The 24,033-nt window shown below is 52.6% G+C and overlaps 1 protein-coding gene across 1 annotated transcript in view; it reads right to left on the bottom strand.

The window, feature by feature from the left end:
* Window positions 1–24,033, bottom strand: part of LOC116952048 (C-Maf-inducing protein-like) — a 121,794-nt gene that overhangs the window by 64,302 nt on the left and 33,459 nt on the right. Inside the window, exons 3-5 of the mRNA XM_032971057.2 lie at window positions 7,408–7,533; window positions 2,104–2,154; window positions 635–796 (exon numbers count right to left, since the gene is read on the bottom strand). Of these exons, the coding sequence (XP_032826948.1) occupies window positions 635–796; window positions 2,104–2,154; window positions 7,408–7,533 (339 nt within the window). The remainder of the gene's footprint in view (window positions 1–634; window positions 797–2,103; window positions 2,155–7,407; window positions 7,534–24,033) is intronic.

The following is a 24,033-nucleotide window of genomic DNA, read 5'->3' as shown; positions in this document are numbered from 1 at the left end:
GCTAAATAATGATCCTGTTGATTATGATGACGCTGCTGATGCTGATAACAACGACGATGATAATTACGACAATGACGCTGACGATAAAATGATAATGATGATGCACATTCAGCGAATGCTAAATATACTGAATAGCAGTGAAGGTAATGATGATGAAGCTAACAATGATGATGCTGCTGCAATGTTACTGATGATGCTGCTGATGATGATGCTGCTGATGATAATGCTACTACTGATGATGATGCTGCTAATGATTCTGCTGCTGATGCTGATGATGATGCTGCTGCTGATGATGCTGCTACTGCTGCTGATGATGCTGCTGCTGATGATGCTGCTGCTGCTGCTGATGATGCTGCTGCTACTGCTGCTGCTGATGATGCTGCTGATGATGCTGCTGCTGCAGCTGCTGCTGATGCTGCTGCTGCTGATGATGCTGCTACTGCTGCTGATGATGCTGCTGCTGATGATGATGATGCTGCTGCTGATGATGCTGCTGCTGCTGATGATACTGCTGCTGATGCTGCTGATGATGATGCTGCTACTGCTGCTGATGCTGCTGCTGCTTCTGCTGCTGCGCTGACACTGCTGCAGATGACGACGAGGGCAACGGCGATGCGCCGGCAGCGTGCGGCACCTGCAGGAAGGTGGCGGAGACGATGTGCAGCGGGACCTGGCTGATGGCGTCGTCCTGCAGGGGCGAGCAGAGCGTGGCGTCCACCATGGCGCGCACCTCGTTCAGCACCACGGAAAGCCGCCTCGCCCCACCCAGCAGCGAGCGGTAGTCGCTCATCTTCTTCTGCGGAATCGTCGGCGTCATCGTTAGCGTCATCGTCGGCGTCATCGTCGGCGTCATCGTCGGCATCATCGTCGGCGTCATCGTCGGCGTCATCGTCGGCGTCATCGTCGGCATCATTGTTATCAGTGGCGTCGTCATCAGCATCACCGTCATCAGCGTCATCAGCATTGTCATCATCAGAATCATCATCATCGTCAACATCATCATCAGCAGCATCATCCGCCACCTCGCTTCGCCCAGAACCGAGTGATAGTCGCTCATCTTCTTCTACGGAATCAGCATCATCAACAGCATCGACAGCATCGACAGCAGCATCATAATTGGCAGTATCAGCAGCAGCATCATCATCGACATGAGCAGCAGCAGCATCATCATCATCACCATCAGCAGCAGCATCACTGCCAGCAGCAGCGAGAGTTAGTCGCTCATCTTCTTATCCCGCATCATCAGCAGCTCTAGCATCATCATCAGCATCATCATCATCAGCAGCAGTAGCAGTAATAGCAAGTGATAATGACGCATCCTCTTCTGCAAAATCGGCATAACCAGAATCATCGGCAGAATCAGCAGCAGCAGCAGCATCAGCAGTCCATCTCATCATCGCCAACAGTAACACAGCATCTTTGTTGTTGTAATCATAATGAGCAAGACACAGTCATCATCATTGTCATCATCCATGATCAACATCATCATCATCATTACCATGGATCAGTCATCGACGATTATTATGATGGATGGCTTATGATGGTAATTACGATTATGACGTCAACCACAATGCTGGATGGTTGATGATGACTGACGACGTGTAAATAAGCGGGAGCATTGTCGTGGAGAATGCAACTCGATAAATTAGCGGCCTGCTTCCTTCCCGCGTCATCCGTCTCTCCACGTGAACAACTAAAAGTGTCGCTGACACAGCCCGTCAGCCGCACGGCCTTCTGGGAGCTCATGCATTCCAGCAGCATTGATCTCAAGGCAAGCAAACCGTGGGCCGGTTTAGACATTCAGTGTCTCATCAGCAGTCTCATCAGCAGTCAGCTTTGCTTGAACCAATGGCGAGTTTGACGCAGTAATTATGCATGGAACTAGGAGCCCCCCCCCCCAACACTCGCGTGTGGAAACCGACCAAGAATTGTTGCATGTCTTGAATGAAAGCTGCCGCAATGACGCACTCCCAGAAGGCCGTGCGGCTGATGGGTCGTGCAGGAAATAATGCGTTATCTTTTTTGTGTGGAGAGACGAATATGTGAAGGAGACATTGCGAATCGTGTGTGCGTGCGCGTGTGTTCATTCCCCAGTTCACTTACCTTCCATTGTAGGGAATGGTACCACTGATCTCTCAAATAGCTGTTCACAGCCTGAGTGTACACAAAAAACACACAAACACAGATTCCCTGCTTTAGCCTCATAGACTACTAGCTAAGTTACCCGGCTTCACACGGGTCTTAGTAATCAAATGTTACGAGTAATGTATTGCCATGCTGTCTTTATCGGGATAAATGAATGCTGCAAATAAAGTCGGTAAATGTGTGTATTTTGTTATGGTTTTTGTTGTTGTTGTTGTGTGATACAGTCACAGGGCCTGTTTGTTTGATAATATGACAGCTTTTAAATTGGCAACCCTTGGAGAGCTTCAGGATAAACAACGTTGAATGCATTGCCATCTGGTGGGTTTCATCGAATGAAGCTTCAATTTTGGCGTACATGTCGACAGCAAAATTGGTGGCAGAGATGCACTTTGCATCGCGAGGAGAGATTGAAGCTGACAATTCCGCAAACCATGATCCCTGAAGGCACGGAAGTCCACGGCGGTAATCTTCCTTTGCGTTGGCAAGCCTGTTGCTGGGTCAGTTTGACCGAAGTAGCAAATGGTAGCCATCATCATCATCACCTTTGCCGGAAAATCAGCGGACATTGAAGAGCACCAGAGGATCGGTGTGTATCAGCAATTCTCCGTAGGGTATTCTCCCTCACTCAGGATACAAGACGAAGTCTCGAGTGCCATGTTGTTCGGCAGCCAGGACAGCGGCGACGTCAGATGTCGCGGGCGCATTGCATCGACGCCCGTGTTGACCGCGTGGGGGTTTTGTCCGTACGGATGACAACACCGTCACCTTCTCCATGGCGTAGGAGTTTGCCTTGCGGAGCGTGTCTTGCGACAGCAAATGAGACTTGCATGTTGGCGTTCGCGACAGTGGTGCAGCGCCGTGGAGCCTGTCCATCATTGTCGGACACGAAGTCGATCTGCTGTAATGCAGGTAGGCCATTAGGTAGCGGCCTGCCGCTGCGATGATGTACCCGGCCCTGCACTTGAAATGTGGGCATGTAGCCAGACGTTGGGTGTGAGTTGGTTGGGTGCCAAAAGATGTCATTTGGAAGCACAAGTTCTATTTTCTATTGTTCTTTCGGACAATGGCTTGCATTGTTAGTGTTGGCAGTGAGCAATACACGAACAGGCTCGGGGTGGTCAATAAACGCAGGCATCCGAGCATTGGCGCTGTTGCAGCATAGCCTCCTTTTCGTGTCATTGCATGGAAGTAGCTGCAAGAAGTAGACATGGAACCAGCGCGGCAACGAATGGATCAGAAGTGTAAATTAAGTGAGCAGTGTACGGCAAAGCAGACTTTTGCGTTTGTCTGCAGGGTAGGCACTTGGTTGCGGACATATCGGCGCTGTTTGCAAGCTGCCTTGCTTGTTCGTGGGCTGGAAGTTGGTTAGCTGTGACTGCAGCCATTGGTGCTGTGTTAGTTTGCTTCCTGCTGCTGAGGAGTTAGTTGCATTCGCTGTAGGTGCAGGCATATCAGCACTGGTAGCATGATGCCTTGATTTTTTTGCTGTACAGGAGTGTCATTAGCTGTTGGGAGCACCATTGCAGCTGAGGCAGCAATGCTGTGCTGCTTCTTGGCGTTCATGAGTGCGTGGAATTGTAGCATGTGAATATGTCACAATGTGTTCGCGTGTGTGGCAAACCGGAAGTAGTGAGAGTGTCCCGTGCATGAGCACATGGCAAAAGTGGGGCGGCGGGAAGGGGCGGGGGCAGTGCGGGGCGGGGTCGGGGGGCGGGGGCGGTGGGGGAGTTGGACTGTGGAGGCGGTACAGGTGTTACAGGTGAGCAGGCAAGGCAAGACATACCGCGAAAAACGCTCTTAGTCAACCGTGAGAACGTGCATGGAAATGTTGCGGCGTGTAGGTGGTGTCATGGTGTTGACGCAATTTGGATTCGCACACAGACACAGAAACAAAGATTCCCGCTCACGGCCAACACCAGTGACGATTTTGTCTGAATCGGTCCTGGGCCTCCCTTGGCTCGACTCAGCCTGAAAACGAATACCTGGTGCAGTGTGTAAACACCGCCACTGGGGAGACAAATGCGGCCGGGCGTGGTGCTGGCCACCCACCCCTTCGTGCGCCGTGCCGACCTTCATAGGTGCCCGTTAACATCACTTGCCCCAACAGTCTGTTAAGGCTATACAGTGAGGGGAAAAAGTATTTGATCCCCTGCTGATTTTGTACGTTTACCCACTGACAAAAAAATGATCAATCTATAATTTTACTGGTAGGTTTATTTGAACAGTGAGAGACAGAATAACAACAACAAAAATCCAGAAAAACGCATGTCAAAAATGTTATAAATTGATTTGCATTTTAATGAGGGAAATAAGTATTTGACCTCTCTGCAAAACATGACTTAGTACTTGGTGACAAACCCCTTTTTGGCAATCAGAGGTCAGACGTTTCTTGTAGTTGGCCACCAAGTTTGCACACATCCCAGGAGGGATTTTGTCCCACTCCTCTTTGCAGATCTTCTCCAAGTCATTAAGATTTCGAGGCTGACGTTTGGCAACTCGAACCTTCAGCTCCCTCCACAGATTTTCTATGGGATTAAGGTCTGGAGACTGGCTAGGCCACTCCAGGACCTTAATGTGCTTCTTCTGGAGCCACTCCTTTGTTGCCTTAGCCGTGTGTTTTGGGTCATTGTCATGCTGGAATACCCATCCACGACCTATTTTCAATGCCCTGGCTGAGGAAAGGAGGTTCTCACCCAAGATTTAACGGTACATGGCCCCGTCCATCGTCCCTTTGATGCGGTGAAGTTGTCCTGTCCCCTTAGCAGAAAAACACCCCCAAAGCATAATGTTTCCACCTCCATGTTTGACGGTGGGGATGGTGTTCCTGGGGTCATAGGCAGCATTCTTACTCCTCCAAACACGGCGAGTTGAGTTGATGCCAGAGCTCCATTTTGGTCTCATCTGACCACAACACTTTCACCCAGTTGTCCTCTGAATCATTCAGATGTTCATTGGCAAACTTCAGACGGGCATGTATATGTGCTTTCTTGAGCAGGGGGACCTTGCGGGCACTGCAGGATTTCAGTCCTTCACGGTGTAGTGTGTTACCAATTGTTTTCTTGGTGACTATGGTCCCAGCTGCCTTGAGATCATTGACAAGATCCTCCCGTGTAGTTCTGGTCTGATTCCTCACCGTTTTCATGATCATTGCAACTCCACGAGGTGAGATCTTGCATGGAGCCCCAGGCCGAGGGAGATTGACAGTTCTTTTGTGTTTCTTCCATTTGCGAATAATCGCACCAACTGTTGTCACCTTCTCACCAAGCTTCTAGGCAATGGTCTTGTAGCCCATTCCAGCCTTGTGTAGGTCTACAATCTTCTTCTTTGGTTATTTCATCAGGCCGCTTGTGTTGTGGCCGAAACGTCGTGAGAATATTATTGTGTTATTTTAATTTATCAATTTATTATTTTATTCTCATTCTATGTGACTTTACCGAAAGAACCAAAGAAGATGAATCCTTGCAGTCACGAAAGCTTTAAATCGAAATTTAAGTCTACAATCTTGTCCCTGACATCCTTGGGCAGCTCTTTGGTCTTGGCCATGGTGGAGAGTTTGGAATCTGATTGATTGATTGCTTCTGTGGACAGGTGTCTTTTATACAGGTAACAAGCTGAGATTAGGAGCTCTCCCTTTAAGAGTGTGCTCCTAATCTCAGCTCGTTACCTGTATAAAAAACACCTGGGAGCCAGAAATCTTTCTGATTGAGAGGGGGTCAAATACTTATTTCCCTCATTAAAATGCAAATCAATTTATAACATTTTTGACATGCGTTTTTCTGGATTTTTGTTGTTGTTTTTCTGATCACTCATCGTTCAAATAAACCTACCATTAAAATTATAGACTGATCATTTCTTTGTCAGTGGGCAAACGTACAAAATCAGCAGGGGATCAAATACTTTTTTCCCCTCACTGTACGTGCGATCTTTGTTTTCGGCTTAGTAGCAGAGGTAGTGGTGCTGTAGCGAATGTGACTCAGACAGCCTTGAGAGAGTAAGGGGAGATCGGAAGCAAATACAGAGGACAAATACACACGGCAGAGAGGACACGGTTCAACCAATGAATAATTGTTAGCCAAACAATCAACCAGAGGTACAACCACAAGCTCACTGAGTCAACCCATTTAGCAAATAAACTATTAATAAAGCCACCCACTCACTCGGCCGCCCACTCACCAAATAGCTAATCGACCATTCAGAAATTCACTGGCCCATCTACCCACCCGTAAAATCTAGCCAGCCACACAGTCAATCTATTCTTCAATCAGCCATTTGTAAAACCACTCAACCACTCACCCAACCAACAAACCACCCACCTGCACCCAAACAGACTGCTCACCCATCCACTCACCCACCTACCCACCCAACCGCCCATGCACTCACCCACATCCACCCATACAGCCACACATACAGCCATCCTCTGACCCACCTACCCCAAACAACTGCCCATCTATCAGTACAATCCATACAATACATTCTCAAACTCTCTCCCTCCTTCTCTCACCCCCTCTCTAATTCTCTCGCCAATTACACACCCACACATCTACCCATACAATCACCTACCGATCCACTCACCCACCTACTTACCCAGTACACAGGGAACGTTAGACGAACATTGGTCCAGCGTTTCCAACTACATGCCAACGTCGGTCTGAACGTTGCACGTTGACCGGGTACCAACTCATTCGCCCACCCACTCATCTAACCACCCACTCATCCAACCACCCACTCACCTACCCACGCACTCACTCACCCACCGACCCACCCACTCACTCACACACTCACCCATCCACTCACCCATTCACCTACCCACTCACTCACCAACCCACTCACCCACGACCCCCCCACCCACTCACCCACCCACTCACCCATTCACCTACCCACTCACTCACCCACTCACCCACCCACTCACCCATTCACCTACCCACCCACTCACCCACTCACCCACCCATTCACCTACCCACCCACTCACCCACCCACTCACCCATTCCCCTACCCACCGACTCATCCACCCACTCACCCACCCACTCACCCACCCACTCACCCATTCACCTACCCACCCACTCACCCACCCACTCACCCATTCACCTACCCACCCACTCACCCACCCACTCACCCATTCCCCTACCCACCCACCCACCCACTCACCCACCCACTCACCCACCCACTCACCCACCCACTCACCCATTCACCTACCCACCCACTCACCCACCCACTCACCCATTCCCCTACCCACCGACTCACCCACGACCCAGGAGCCCTCACCTGCAGCAGCACGGTGCCACGCGTGACGGTCAGTTTGAGGCAGTACTTGGGTGAGTTCTCCCACGCGACCACATGAATGTCTTCAATGTCACTGTAGGGGATGGGGTGAGCCAGATACCCACACGGCTGGGAGGCCACGGAAGGGGGGGGGGGCATGCGGGGGAGGGGGGCCGACAGGAGGACAGAGAGAGAGAAGGTCAGAGTTCACAATTGAGTTATCACAGCCAAAGTGACTCTGAATACACTGGCACTGTTGACTCGAGCTCACACACATGCACACACAAAGACAAAGATCCCCCGTAGAGCCTCAACAGACCATTGGGGCAAGTGCTGTTAGCGAGTAGCACCTGTGAAGGTCGGCACAGCCTTTGTCTCTCTCGTGGCGATGTTTACACACCGCACCAGGTACTCATTTTCAGGCTGAGTTGAGCTAAGGGAGGCCCAGAACCGGTTCAGATAATCTGGCCGTGGGCGGGAATAAAACTCGGGTCGCTCAGTGCGTAGTGCAGCGCACACACACTCACGCAACAACAACCGCCATCCACCACTAAGTGGCGGTGACGTCACCACGACGCTTGTGCCAGGCCATGTGCACCTTGAGGCCACGTGAAGTGTCGAACGCCCGCTGGCAGGAGGTCACGGGGCAGTCCCACGTGCCACGGGTCGACTGACTGAGATGACTGAGATGACTGGCTGATGCACCACCTGTGCCCCCTACTGTGCCAACCTGCTGTGCTTTAGCCACCCGGCGCTCCGCTCGTTGTTGTGAGCGTCACTCCTCCGCCCTCCGTTGTTGTTGGAGGGCGACTGCCTCCAACTGCCCAGTAGCGTCCTTCACGAGCCTCCTCCACAGAGGCCGATCTTGACACCGCTGGTACCAGTCATCGGCAAGTCCACTCAGCTCCACGTCCTCCTGTACCACATCACTCCATCTCTTCTCTAGCCCGTGCCGCGCCCGTTTAGCCCCCTCGATCCGGCCAAACAAAAGCTGTTTCGGCATGCGGTGGCTGGGCATGCGGGCTACATGACCCAGCCAAAGCAGCCTTGCCTGCCTGAGGAGCTCACCGATGGGACCTTGCCCAGATCTTTCAAAGATTTGTGAGTTCCTCACACAATCCATCCTGGTTAAACCCAGGATGGATCGTAGGCAGGCTAGCCTAAATGTTTCTAACCGGCGAAGATGTTCCGTTAGGGGGGTCCACGTTTCGCAAGCATAGAGAAGGGAGGGAATGACCGTGGCCGAGAAGACCTGAAGCTTAGTGCGGAGCGACAGACCAGGTAGCTTCCACACAGCGTTACACAACCGATGAAAAGATATTGCCGCTCGACTGATTCGGAGTGAGACCTCTGCTGTTAAACTGGAGCCGGTCATAAGCACACTGCCCAGGTATGGGAAACTCTCCACTCTCTCCACAACTGCCCCATCACCGATTGGGAGTTGTGGGGGTGGAGTGTCCGATGGCACAAAATACCCAGGCAGGTGCTTAGTTTTGGTGGGGCTGATGGCAAGGCCCTATCTCTTAGTGGCACACTCCAGTCTCAGCAGCAGCGTCTCCAACTCCTCCTCTGAATGAGCAGCTATTACCAAATCATCGGCATACATAACGATGATTTGACCGCACCCGGGCATCGATCAGCCTCCCATTATATCTGTACCAAATGGAGATTTCCCCGGTACAGCTACTGAAGGCTTCACGAACTACGTGGTCAAAATATATGTTAATAATGTGGGAGCCAGAGGACATCCCTGTCGCACCCCAAGGTGTACAGGGGATGGCTCTGACTCCCGGCCATGTAGTTTTACCCGGGCCTGCTCATAATCATGAAGGTCCTTAATGATCGTGAGCAGAGGGTCAGGGACTCCAAAAGCACGAAGAACAACCCAGAGCCCAGGCCTACTGATGGTATCATAGGCCTTGACCAGGTCAATAAAGCAGAGATGTAGGTCTTGTTGGAATTCCCTACACCTCTGCTGTAGCAGACGGACAGAAAATATGGCATATGTGCAGGACCACCCTTTCCTGAAACCGCATTGGGGCTCTGCAAGCCTCTCCTCAGCGTGCCTGGCAAGGCAATGTTGAATAATCATTGCCAGGACCTTTCCCAGCACACTGAGGAGTAAGATGCCCCTGTAATTGTTACAGTCTGTGCGGTCCCCCTTCTTAAAGAGGGGGACCACCAGGGCATCCTTCCAATCCTGCGTAACCTGTCCAGTGGTCCAGACTGTTATGATGTCATATAGGGCAGTCTGTGCACAAACGCCACCCTCCCTCAGCATTTCGCTTGGGAGATCATCTCTACCCGGTGCCTTTCCTGGTCTCAGACTCCGGATCGCCCTCAGTACTTCCTCAACAGATGGCGCATCAGTCAGCCACTCACAGGGGGTGACTTCTTCCAATATTTGAGGCACTGCAGCCTCAGCAGGGTCACGCACGCACACTCACGCACACACTCACGCACGCACAGATACGCACACACGCATGCATGTGCACGCGCACAAACAATTGATAGCTCAACGAAATGGGCTCATCATCATCGTGTAGAAATGTAGAGCAGCCCAATACTCTGAACGCATGACGTTGATTCTAAATGTGGAGGGAAAACCCGGAGGATCTGGAGAAAAATCCACACGACCACGGGGAGAGAGAGAGAGACACCACAAACTCCAAATATACAGCAGGAATCAGGGTCGGGATCGAACCCATGATCTCCTGCATACCAGGCGAGGTAGTTAACACCTCCTAGCCACCGTGATGATGCTGAGAGACACCGCAAACTCCAAATATACAGCAGGCGTCAGGGTCAGAATCGAACTTACGTCCTCCTGCACACCAGGCGAGGTAGTTAACACATCATAAACGTGGTTAGCACAAGTGCCCTGGGCACCTGAGTCTCCTGCCAACTGTGAGCGTCCCTCCTGGAAACTTCCGCAGATTTCTAAACAGCAACAAAGCTCTAAAACCGCGAGCATCTGTCCTGGAAACTTCTGCAGATTTCTAAACGGATAAATGGATCTCAAGCCTTAGCCAGAAAGAGCCTCTCTCTCTCTCTGCCGATATCGATTAATTTTGCCCGGATTCGATTGATTAAAAAAAAAACAGAAAGTATGTTTTGAAAGTGGCTTCAAAGACTCTTTATGCAGCAGGGCCGCTGGACCAAGTCGCCCATCACAGCCAAGCGACGCGGCGAAAATCCCCGACGAGTGAATCGGGGAATCGCGAGTTGAATAGGAGAGTGGGACAAAGCAAAGGACGATGAGAGGGGAGTTGCGTTGTTGCCACGGTGGCTAAGAGATGTTAACTACCTCGCCTGGTGTGCAGGAGGTCGTGGGTTCGATCCCGACCCTGACGCCTGCTGCTGTGTATTTGGAGTTTGCGTGTCTCTCTCCCCGTGGTCGCGTGGGTTTTCCCTCCACGTTTAGAATCAACGTCGCGCGTTTCCAGCAGGGGCGGAGCCAGGGGGGGTGACAGGGGTGGTGAAATTCTGCGTGTAAGTGTACGACACTCGGTCTGGCGGACTCCGTGCAACTGCATTGTCAGAGCGTGTCGCTAATCGATGGCGTCTAGTTCAACAGCCTGACGACTCTCTAATCATTCTTGAAATTAACATTTGTTGAATGTCACCCCGGCCTGAAATCCTGGCTCCGCCCCTGGTTTCCAGTATTTGGCCGCTGCTACACATTTCACGACGACGATGACGACGGTGAGCTACTCCGTTGTGCTCTCATTTGCGTCGCTTCTGAAAAGGGAGCTCACAGCTCAGCGGGAACCCTGACCTGGTTAACATAAATGAGAAAAAAAAATAGTTCCGTTTTAATTTGGGCAGTAAAAAACATGGGGAGCGGTGACACAGCGGTTGGCACACACCGCCACCAACAGCTGACATGAGTGGCGAGTCTCCCGTAAGAGCCCTAAAGCACCCGTTGGGTCTCAGAGCCGCCCATCCAAGAACTGTCCAAGCTCAAGCCGGCTTAGCTTCCGGCACTCCGACGACATCGGATGCATTCCCGACGATTTGGTCGCAGGCAAGAATAACACAAAGGCAAAGGTCCCCCCGTAAAGGCTTTACCAGACTGTCGGGGCAAGTGCCGTTAGCGAGCGCCTATAAGGGCCGGCACGGAACACGAGGCGGTGGGTGGCCAGCACCACGCCCGGCCGCCATTGTCCACCCAGTGGCGATGTTTTACACAGAACCAGGTGATGATTTGCGGCCGAGTCGACCTAGGGGAGACCCAGAACCGCTTCAGACAATCGCCGCCGGTGTAGGGCGCGAACGGCAAATCGAACGCGGGTCAAAAGCGCAGTGCGCTAACCACTGCGCCACCGCTCGTCGCACAGCACGCACGGTGCACTCCCTCGCATACAAACTCGCGATACGAAGACCAAGAATGCACCCCCCCCCCCCCCCCCGTGTAGCCCCCTCTCTCGCTCGAGTGCTTTGAGGCACTCTCATTCCCTCACTCAGTCTCCCTCCCTGTCTCTTCACGCTCTCAAGCAATCCCCCACCCATCCTTCGCTCACTCCTCTCTCTCCCTCCCTCCTCTCACCCCCTTTCTCATTCTCTCTCACCCTCTCTCTCATTCTCTCTCACCCTCTCTCTCATTCTCTCACCCTCTCTCTCATTCTCTCACCCTTTCTCTCACTCCTTCTCTCTCACTCCTTCTCTCTCTCATTCTCTCTCACCCTCTCTCTCATTCTCTCTCACCCTCTCTCTCATTCTCTCACCCTCTCTCTCATGCTCTCACCCTCTCTCTCATTCTCTCACCCTCTCTCTCACTCCTTCTCTCTCACTCCTTCTCTCTCTCATTCTCTCACCCTCTCTCTCATTCTCTCACCCTCTCTCTCTCATTCTCTCACTCCTCTCTCTCACCCTCTCTCTCTCATTCTCTCACTCCTTCTCTCTCACTCCTTCTCCCTCTCACTCCTTCCCTCTCTCACTCATTCTCTCTCTCACTCCTTCTCTCTCTCACCCTCTCTCTCTCATTCTCTCTCACCCTCTCTCTCTCTCATTCTCTCTCTCACTCCTTCTCTCTCTCACCCTCTCTCTCTCATTCTCTCTCACCCTCTCTCTCATTCTCTCACCCTCTCTCTCATTCTCTCACCCTCACACTCTCATTCCCTCACTCCTTCTCTCTCTCTCTCATTCTCTCTCACTCCTTCTCTCTCTCCCTCCCTCCCCCTCTCTCCCTCCCACACTCCCCATGCTTCACACACTCGCACTCTCCCTCTATCACTCACACCAAAAAGACAAAGGTCCCCCGTGTAACCCTTAACAGGCTGTTGGGGCAAGTGCAGTTAGCGAGCAGCCGTTATTAAGGCCGCCACGGCACTCGAGGGGGTGGGGGTGGCCAGCACCACGCCCGGCCGTCTTTGTATCCCCAGTGGTGACGTTTTACACACCGGACCAGGTACTCATTTGAGGCTGAGTCGACCTAGGGGAGGCCCAGGACCGATTGAGCGTGAATCGAACTCGGGTCACCGGGTTCATAGCGCAGCAGAGCGCTAGCCGCTGCACCACCGCTCTCTCACACAGAGACAAAGATCCCCCGTATAGCCTTAACAGACTGCAGGGGCAAGTGCTGTTAGCGAGCACCTCTCTCGCACACACCCGCCCATGTGCTCACACCCTCCACGCGTTTACAGGCGAGCGCGGAGCCGAGTCGGTTCCTCGGCAACCGTCACCGCAGCAACGGGCGCCGCGGCAACCGTCTCCTTGGATACGGCCTCAGCGCCACGCTTTGGGATGGATGAGTGAGCAGTGGGCGAGGGTCGCGGTGCTGTGGAAGGAAGAGGGAAGGAGGACGAGCAAAGGGGGGTTGGGACGGCATGTGCCGGGCGGAGCGCGTGCGCGTGCTGTGGGGAGCGGTGGCGCGACGATTAGCGCGCTGCCCTGCGAGCCCGGCGGCCCGAGTTCCGATTAACCCGCTCAGCGACTGCCGCCAGCGCCAGCGGTCCCGGGCCTCCCCTAGGTCGACTCGGCCTCAAATGAGTATGTGGTGCGGCGCGTGGTTGACATCGCCCCCGGGGAGACAAAGGTGGACGGGGCCGTCGTGGTGGCCGCCTGCCCACCTCGTGCTGCTCGCTAGCAGCACTTGCCCCAACAGTCCGTTAAGGCTACATGGGGGATCTTTGCCTGTGGGCGGTGGGGCATTGGTCAGCCGCGCTGCACTACGAACCCGGCGCAATCCGAGTTTCTAATTCCAGCTCGCGACCGACATTGGGTCGACTCAGCCTTAAACGAGCAGAGTACCTGGCGCGCACGTCAAACACCAGCAGCGGCTGGGGGGGGGGGGGGGAGACAAAGGCGGCCGGGGCGCGGTTTCCTTCGGCCACAAACCCACCACTCACACGAGTGCGCCGACATTTCGCCGTTTTACCGGCGTGTGTGTGTGCGTGTGTGCGTGCATGTGTGTGCATTGTGTGCGTGTGTGCGCGTGCGCTCATGTCAAATATTGTCACGTCCTGTTCACGTGGCAATCCTTGTTCACGGGCTGTGCCGGGGCAGCGGCGGGTTTAAACGACGCATTTATGTTTTTATATTCACGCCATACAACACATTTATGTTTTTTATATTTACGCCATCCAACCCGTTCATGTTAACGCGATCCGAACCGCGCGAGGCATTTGGTGGTTGGACCGTGATGAGTTTGTTAGCGTGCTCCCCAGCGGGGGGCATCGGGACGCCTCCGCTATCTGCTCGCCTGCAAGCGGGTGGTGGGGGTGGAGACGGGAGGGTGGAGACCGCTGGGAGCGTGCGCGATTGCGGACGGAATAACGAGCGCTCGGTTTTTTTTCTTCTTATTTTCTTTCCTTAAGCGCGGGACACGTGTGGCGAGATGGCATGCGTGTCATGGGCCGCCGTGGAGGAGGCAGGAGGGCTGTGTGGATGCCTGGCCCATCCAGATATCCCCATCCCCCCCCTGGCGAAATGCAAATTCGCACCGATATCAGGCGGCCAGCAGTTGTGATGCAACGCCCCCCCCGGTCTCACGTCAACCCTTCCTCCGTCTTCCACGAAGCTCACCCCTGGCTTCGTACATAACCAAATCGAGACACGGTCTCCCCCAACTCCCCACCGCCCTTCCCTCCCCCGTGCCCTTTGCCTGCGCTTGCGTTGAACTTCATTCCCTCCGCACGCAGCCATCCGCGCCAATCGGAGATGCGGGAAATTGAGGAGGTGTTTTAAAAGTGTCGGGCTGGGGGTAGGTGTGGTATAGAGAGAGAGTGTCTGTAATGGAGGGGCGTTGTTTGTCGCCCCCCACCCCCCCCGCACCTGAGCAAACATTGGAAATTCCACATTCCCATGGCGATGTTTGGTCCGTTCCATTGGTGATGTACGTGCGCACGTTCAACTTCTTTCTCACCGTACGTAGCCAACCGTGCTAATCGGAGGTGCGGGGCGGGGGGGGGGAAGGAAAACGAACGAGACACAAGAAGTGCTGCTGCTGCTGCTGCGTTTCTTGAATATTGTTACTGCTTCCGTTGGGATCGCTGGCGTAGCGGTGAAGGGCGCTTCGCTACGAACCCAACAACCCGGGTTCGATTCCGAACCGGTCCTGGGCCTCCCCTAGGTCGACTCAGCCTCAAGTGAGTACCTGGTGCGGTGCGTGAACATCGCCAACTCAGGAGACAAAGGCGGCCGGGCGTGGTGCTGGCCATCCCGCGCTGTTCCAGGCCCTCATCGGCGCTACTGGCTAACGGCACTTGCCCCAACAGTCCGCCGAGGCTGTACGGGGGTGGGGGGGGGGGGTCTTTGCTGACGGTGACCGCCTGGTAAAGGTGTGAACTCACGCCTCCCTGACATTCACGAGCGGAGTCCTTGAATCAGCCGGCGTATTGTCCCATGGCATGTCTGGTGACGCGGGCAGCAATCGCCAGCGGTTTGATGTGCCACTTAGCCGCGCGTTAATCAGCACCACTCAACCGCGCGTCAATCAAGACGGTGAGGGGGTAATGCCGTGCCCTAAGCCAGCAGCCTAGCCCACAGCGCAGATGCAATCTGATTGTTGTTGTACATTTCAACTGTGAACGCGGCGCAGTGCAGTACAGCGTGCGTTCGCTTCCGAAGAGGACGACTCAGAGAGAGAGGACGACTTAGAAAGAGAGAGGACGACTCAGAGGCGCCAGGAGGAACCAGAGACGAGGGAAGGCATCAGCAGCCATGCAGTGAACCGGCGCTATAAAGAATCCCCCAAGCTCTGCAGTCCTCTATACGCGAAGGTGGTATTGACAAATCAATGCGTGAATGTACACGTGCGAGGAAACCGGGGAAAACCCACGCGTGCGATGGGGCAACGCTCTATCCCATACGGACTGAACGGGTGGAGTCCACAACTTTGCCATGCTGACATCACCTGGCGAGTCGGGGTTACGGATCCTTCTCGACGCCCACCCACGGGCATGGAGTTTAACACCATCTGTGTGATGCTCCACCAACCCTCGCTGCTGCCTCCCCTGTGCTGCAGTACAGGCAGCTACATGCAGCGGCAGTCACCAGCGACCGGAAGTTATGTAATAATTAATTATTATTATTATTTATAATGCTATCGTCCAATCGAACGCATTCATTTCGAATAGTTATCAGCACAAACCACACAAACCGCAATGCCCTTTTAAGCGCACAGTGCATGAAAAACGCACACACGTACGCACGCGTACCCACACGTGTCCACGCGTACACACACAAAGATCCCCCGGACAGCCTTAAAAGACTGTTGGGGCAAGTGCTGTTAGCGAGTTTACCTATGGAGGCCGGATCGGCACACGAGGGGGTGGGTGGCCAACGCCACGCCCGGCCGCCTTTGTCTCCCCAATACCGATGTTTAACACACCGCACCATCTTCTTTGGTCCTTTCGGTAAAGTCACGTAGAATGAGAATAAAATAATAAATTGTTAAAATAAAATAACACAATAATTATTTATTTTATCAATTTATTATTTTATTCTCATTCTACGTGACTTTACCGAAAGAACCAAAGAAGATGAATCATTGCAGTCACGAAAGCTTTAAATCGAAATTTACACTGCACCAGTTACACATTTGAGGCTGAGTCGACCTAGGAGAGGCCCAGGACCGGTTCAGAAAATCGTCACCGGTGTTGGCCGTTCATCAGGACTCGTCAGTGCGGCACGGTCATCCGATGTTTGCTGCTGACGCTGCCATCTGCCACATCGCCATAAGTAAACACGTGGACAAATAAAAACAACAATAATATTTTTTAAAAAAAATTCAAACCCTTCCAGCCCCAGTGAAATGTCCCAATTCCCATGAAGTCACGCGAGATGGCTCCCAGTGTGAGCGGAGTGCGAAACGTTAGCGGGACCGGGAGGGAGTGTGGAGGGCGAGTGGGGAGAGGGAGTGTGGGGAGGGAGAGAGAGAGACGGGAGAGGGGTGAAGAGAGCGTGGGGAGGGAGTGTGGGGAGGGAGAGAGAGAGAGTGGGGAGTGAGAGGAGCAGGGTAGGGTGGGTGGGGGGCTGCGTTCTGCCTACGCACGCGCGCGTTACACGCGCCGATCGCGCCACCGCCGCTGTGCCGCGCGCATTCATCACCCGCGACGCCGGCCCACTCCGTGTTTACGAGAGGCGCCTCTCTGACGTCAAGCTGCGAGTAAAACTGTCGAGATGTAATTCTTGGGAAATTTGTAAGAAAATAATTTTTCTTTTTGAGCTAGAACTCGCATTCCCTCCCCCCCCCCCCGCCCTTCTTCGCCCATTCATCCCAACGAGTTGAGTTAAATTTTTCACGCGATGTAACCCAAAAAAGAAAAACCCTGTATTATGGACATTCGGTCACGAAAACCCACGTGTTGAACCGAGTTAAGTTTAATTAACGAGTTTATTAACGAGTTGAGTTTAACGCAAACTCTATGCTTACGTTTACAGCGCCCTGTTGGCTTTCAGATGTATTTATTTTACATGGCCACGACTCAAAGGCGCAGCCCCTGCAACATCGTGGCCCAGCCACTGCCGGACAAAATGGTCCCTTCCTCACACGAACTACAGAGAGAGCTCTTGACCAGACAGCGTCCTCTATCTCGAGGGAACTTGGCCTACTCTTCCACACCGTGCCCTAGGGGCCGTCCATAAATGACGTCACGCAATTGTGGACGATTTTTGACCCCCCCCCTTCGTGTCAGAAAGTCAGACCCCCCCTCAAATGACGTCACAAAGCGCCGCCCCCCACCCCCCTCCCCAAAACCATATTTCCATTTTGAAAAATAAAACTTGCTTCAAATCGCTTTAAACTATTGTCATTGTAGTGCGTATTTAATGTGGCGCTGCACTCCGATGTTGTAGGAGAAAACATTTATTAAAAAGTCTATTTAATTAAGTAGAACGTGTTGTCTATATTTAAAGTTGCGCATTTTGATGTGACGTCACATTTCTCAACCCTCCCCCCCCCATCGTCACACATCGTCACAAATGTCTGACCCCCCCCCCCTTAGGTGCGTGACGTCATTTATGGACGGCCCCAAACTGCTGCCCCTGAAGATCGGAATTGGGTCCAAGTGCAGCGACCACGTGACGGCTCCTTGCCCCGTGCCTGACCACCGCGGTGTAGGCTCACAAAGACAAAGATCCCCCGTGTAGCCTGTAACAGACCGTGGGGGCAAGTGCTGTTAGCGAACAGCAGCTATGAAGGCCGGAACGGGCCTTCATAGGGGGTGGGTGGCCAGCACCACGCCCGACCGCCTTTGTCTCCCCCAGTGGCGAGGTTTACACACCGCACCAGGTACTCATTTGAGGCTGAGTCGACCTAGAGGAAGATCCAGGACCGGTTGAGATAATCGTCACCGGTGTTGGCCGTGAGCGGGAATCGAACCCGGATCGCCGGGTTCGTAGCGCAGCGTAGCGCTAACCGCTGCACCACCGCTCCCCACTAGGCTCACACTCCCACACCGCCACCACGTTGGTTCAGGATGCCCCCCCCCCCCCCTTAATCTCCCCCTGATAACCACCACCACCACCACGCTCACCCTCTTCACATTCCCATCACGTGGCTATCGCTCATGAGCCCTCCCCCCTCCGCCAATTCGTTCTATCCACGAATCGGCGTCGTCGGCTCTCATCGATTTCGCTTTCGCCGACGTCACGTGACATCGCAGATCGCCCTCCCACCTCTGTCCTCTCTGCATTGCATTCGCGCACGTGTCGCTGGGGCGGTTGTTGTCAATCGCATTGCTGGCAGGCGCGAGGTGAGGTCCGTTAATGTAAGATTTTTTTTTTAAACGCGGTTTACATTTTTTTTAATAAAATTATTTCATTCGGCAGTGGCCGCGTGTTGCCAAACCGGAGGCACCGCCACCTCCCCCCCCACCCCCCCACAGCGTTAAATGTTCGAGACCGTGTGAGCGTATTGACGATTCGATTAGTCAAGAGGAATGCGCGATATGAAACCATCATCACCTCCAGGTGCGACCGTGCGAGAGAAATCAAATATCGGGTGCCCCCCACCGCACCCCCCGGAACAGACAACGTCGCTGCGACGCCGCTGGTTCACCAGCAAAATTAGAGATTGGCACACCTGATTTTTAAAAAAGTCAGTTCATGTTTATATATATAGAGCCTGTCCACCACTAGGCCAAGGGACAACCCCACCCCCCATTCACACGGCTCTTAAAAGTGTTTCCCCTAAGCTATCAATGCAGCCGATATATTAAATTCCCAGAGTTGGAGTTGAGCCAACTTTCGTGAAACCGGCACATTTAACGTAATGGGAGGTTTGTTTTGTGCCCTCCAACACACAACCGGTGTTGCTCTACTAGTGACGAATTAGCGCGTTCTGTTCGCGTGACAAACCTTGCTGATTGGCTGTGTCGGGTGGTGGCGGGTTTAACGACACATTTCTATATTTGCGCGATCTAACCGAAAAAAAAGAGTAAGCTAGTTGTAATTACAGACGAAGCGTCGTACTCAGATTGTTAATGTTGTGGCTTGACTCTCCAACACACCGGTGCTGCTGTACTGTTGACGAATTGGCCACGTTCTGTTGACGTGACAACCCTTACTAGTTGGCTGTGTCAGGTGGTGGCGGGTTTAACGACACATTTATTTGTACGTGTTCTAACCACACACAAAAAAACCTCTGCTACGGTAACAATTGACCTCTCCCGTTCTGTTTGATCCAGGAAGAGATAATCGCGGGGAATATAGAGGCCATCTAGTGGCAGCAGGGATCACGTGACCCACATAACATGTAACAAACACACGTGTGTCAGCAACAACAACAACAACGAGCCATCACCAAATTGCTCCGGGCTATTGTGTTACAGGTGACACGCAGTGACGAATGTCTGAAGCGGTCCTGAGCCTCCCCTAGGTCGACTCAGCCGCAAACTGAGCGCCTGCTGTGGTGTATAAAGCATCGCCATTGGGGAGACAAAGGCGACCGGGCGTGGTGCTGGCCACGTTCCCCCGCCGTGTATCGTGCCGACACTTCACAGGTGCTCGCTATCAGCACTTGCCCCAACAGCCTGTCAAAGAGAGCGGAATTGCCGATGACCGGTACGGGCGGTGTCAAGATCGGCGACTGCGGAGGAGGCTCGTGAAGGACGCCGCTGGGGCAGCTGGGAGGCGGCTGCCCTCCAACAAACAGCGAAAGGGTGGAGGAGCGACGCTCACAACAGCGAGCGGAGCAACGCGGGGCGGATAAAACCCAGAAGGTTGGGCGGTGCATCGGCCGTTCGTCTCGGTCAGTCAGCCCATGGCACCTGGGTGTGTCCCGTGACCTCCTGCCAGCGAGCCTCCGACACTTCGCATGGCCCCCAAAGTGCACCTAGCCTGGCACAAGCACTGTGGCGATGTCTCCCTCTAGGTCGACTGAGCCCTACAAACGAGTAGCCGGTGCGGTTTGTGCAACATGCCAGCGCTGGGGGAAGACAAAGGCGGCCGGACGTGGTTCACCCAACGCCCATCCCCCCCTCAATGTCTCGCCAGCAGCACTTCCCAGCAATGATGCCAACGTTGATTTCGTAGGCGTGTGATAGAGACCGTTGGACCAACGTTGGGGCTACGTTGCGCCAACTTTGGTGCAACGTTGGGGCAACGTTGGGGCTACGTTGGGGCAACTTTGCGGCAACATTCCAGGAACGTTGGGGCAAACTTTGGGGAGACGTTGCGGCAACGTTGCGGCAACATTGGGGCAACGTTGGCCCAACGTTCCTTGTAATCTGGGAATGGCCCCAACAGTCTGTCAAAGGCTACACAGTGGTGGGGGGGGGGGGGGGTAAGGGGGTTTTCTCTGTCATTGTCCAGGGTTTCTGTGTCGTCTGTTAGTGCCTGTGGGTAATGTTGTGCTGTGTGTGGAGAGTGCCACGCGTTGCAACAACAATAACAACAAAAACAGGGCAGCTTTAAATAGGGACTCACGACCCGAAACGTCGAGGCGAACTGGTCACGGGAGAGGGGGAGATACAAAGACACACAAAGACACACAAAGACACAATGCACGTACAAAGACACACAATGCACACACAAAGACACACAATGCACACACAAAGACACACAATGCACACACAAAGACACACATTGCACACACAAAGACACACAATGCACTCACAAATACACACAATGCACACACAAAGAGACACTGCACACACAAACACACAATGCACACACACAGACACACAAATACACACAATGTACACACAAAGAGACACGATGCACGCACAAAGACACACAATGCACACGCAAAGACACACAATGCACACACAAAGATACACAATGCACACGCAAAGACACAATAACACACAATGCACACACAAAGACACACAAAGACACAATGCACACGCAAAGACACACAATGCACACGCAAAGACACACAATGCACACACAAAGACACACAATGACACACAATGCACACACAAAGACACACAATGCACACGCAAAGACACACGATGACATACGATGACACACACAAAGACACAATGCACACACAAAGATACACAATGCACACGCAAAGACACAATGACATACAATGCACACACAAAGACACACAAAGACACAATGCACACGCAAAGACACACAATGCACACGCAAAGACACACAATGCACACACAAAGACACACAATGACACACAATGCACACACAAAGACACACAATGCACACGCAAAGACACACGATGACATACGATGACACACACAAAGACACACAATGCACACACAAAGATACACAATGCACACGCAAAGACACAATGACACACAATGCACACACAAAGACACACAAATACACAATGCACACGCAAAGACACACAATGCACACGCAAAGACACACAATGCACACGCAAAGACACAAAGACACACAATGCACACACAAATACACACAATGCACACGCAAAGACACACAATGCACACGCAAAGACACAAAGACACACAATACACACACAAAGACACACAAAGACACACAAAGACACACAATGCACACGCAAAGACACAATGCACACACAAAGAGACACAATGACACACAAAGACACACAATACACACACAAAGACACACAATGTACACACAAAGACACACAATGTACACACAAAGACACACAATGTACACACAAAGACACAAAGACACACAATACACACAAAGACACAGAAAGACACACAATGCACACGCAAAGACACAATGCACGTGCGTGTATTGTGTGTTCACATAGAGAGACAAAGACCCCCCTCCCCATATAGCCTATGAAGGCCGATAGAGAGCACGAGGGGGTGGGTGGCCAGCACTACGCCCAGCCGCCTTTGTCTCCACACGAAGACAAAGACCCCCCGTATAGCCTTGACAGAATGTCGGGGCAAGTGCTGTTAGCGAGCAGCTATGAAGGCCGGCACGGCACACGAGGGGGTGGGTGGCCAGCACCACGCCCGGCCGGGAGCCCCAGGTTAAAGAACACGACGCTACCGCTCCCCACGTACACTTACATTGTAGACATTCTTAATTCAACACAACGCTGTACACATTCTTAACATGAACACCAGATACGGGTAGAGGTGGTGGTGGTGTTGGTGGGGGTGGTGGTGAGGGTGGTGGTGGTGGTGAGGGTGGTGGTGGTGAGGGTGGTGGTGGTGGTGAGGGTGGTGGTGGTGAGGGTGGTGGTGGTGAGGGTGGTGGTGGTGAGGGTGGTGGTGAGGGTGGTGGTGGTGGTGGTGGTGAGGGTGGTGGTGGTGAGGGTGGTGGTGAGGGTGGTGGTGGTGAGGGTGGTGGTGGTGGTGGTGGTGAGGGTGGTGGTGGTGTTGAGGGTGGTGAGGGTGGTGAGGGTGGTGGTGTTGAGGGTGGTGAGGGTGGTGGTGGTTGTGGTGAGGGTGGTGGTGGTGGTGAGGGTGGTGGTGGTGAGGGTGGTGGAGGTGGTGGTGAGGGTGGTGATGCTGAGGGTGGTGGTGGTGAGGGTGGTGGTGGTGAGGGTGGTGGTGATGGTGGGGGTGGTGAGGGTGGTGGTGGTGGGGGTGGTTATTATTGTTGGTGGTGGTGAGGGTGGTGGTGGTGGTGAGGGTGGTTATTGTTGTTGGTGGTGGTGAGGGTGGTTGTGGTGGTGGTGAGGCTGGTGGTGGCGAGGGTGGTTGTTATTGTTGGTGGTGGTGGTGGTGAGGGTGGTGGTGAGGGTGGTGGTGGTGAGGGTGGTGGTGGTTGTGGTGGTTACGCTTCTGCCGCTGCGTGTCACGGTTCGAATCGACCGGCCGCCGTGGGACGCCACTGTGGCTAGGAGATGTTAACTCCCTCGCCCGGTATGCAGCAGGTAACGTCGGTTCCATCCCGACCCTGACGCCTGCTGCTGTATATTTGGAGTTTAGTTTTAATACCAGCACGCTTGTACAAATTAAACCAGACAAAAAAATTCAACTCGCACCACCGGCGGCGGCGGTGGCGGTGAATGTCGTCCGTGACGTCGTTCGCATGGACAAGCTGCGTTGTTGTGGTTTGAACAGAGTCGCGGTTCCATCTGTTTTGCCAAATGTGAAGGAAATATTCACACGGCGGAATAACAATGATGTTTCAACTGGGATGATGATGATCGTCGTCGTTGTTGTTGTTATACGTAGCGAAAAAAACCATTGGCAGGACGCTGCTGATATAGGAGACGTGAGACTCAGTGAGGGTAGCTCTACGTAGTAGTAGTAGGAATAGTAATATTAGTAATAATACTAGTGGTAATACTCGTAATAATAATAGTAATACTAGTAATAATACTAGTATTAATCATAGCAATAACACTAATAATAGTAATACTAGTAATAATCGTAATACGAGTAATACTAGTCATAATAATACTAGTGATAATATTAGTAATAATATCAATAATAGTAATACTAGTAATAGTAGCAATACTAGTAATAATAATCATAGCAACAATAGTAATAATATTAGTAATAATATCAATAATTGTAACAATAGTAATACTAGCAATAAAAATATCAATATTAGTAACAATAGTAATACTAGCAATAATAATATCAATAATAGTAACAATAGTAATACTAGCAATACTAATAGTAAAACGAGAAATACTAATAACGGAGAGCACACACACATTCTGAAATACACTCACATTTCACATCGAAAACAAAACACACCGTGACACACCAAAAAGGCAAAGATCCCCCGTGTAGCCTTAACAGACTGTTGGGGCAAGTGCTGTGA

This window comes from Petromyzon marinus, chromosome 45, assembly GCF_048934315.1.
Source record: "Petromyzon marinus isolate PM22_M1 ecotype Great Lakes invasive population chromosome 45, UKy_Petmar_22M1.pri1.0, whole genome shotgun sequence".
Taxonomy (NCBI): Eukaryota; Metazoa; Chordata; class Hyperoartia; order Petromyzontiformes; family Petromyzontidae; genus Petromyzon; species Petromyzon marinus.
The sequence above is the reverse complement of the archived record's forward strand: the minus strand, read 5'-3'. Positions and strand labels throughout refer to the sequence as shown.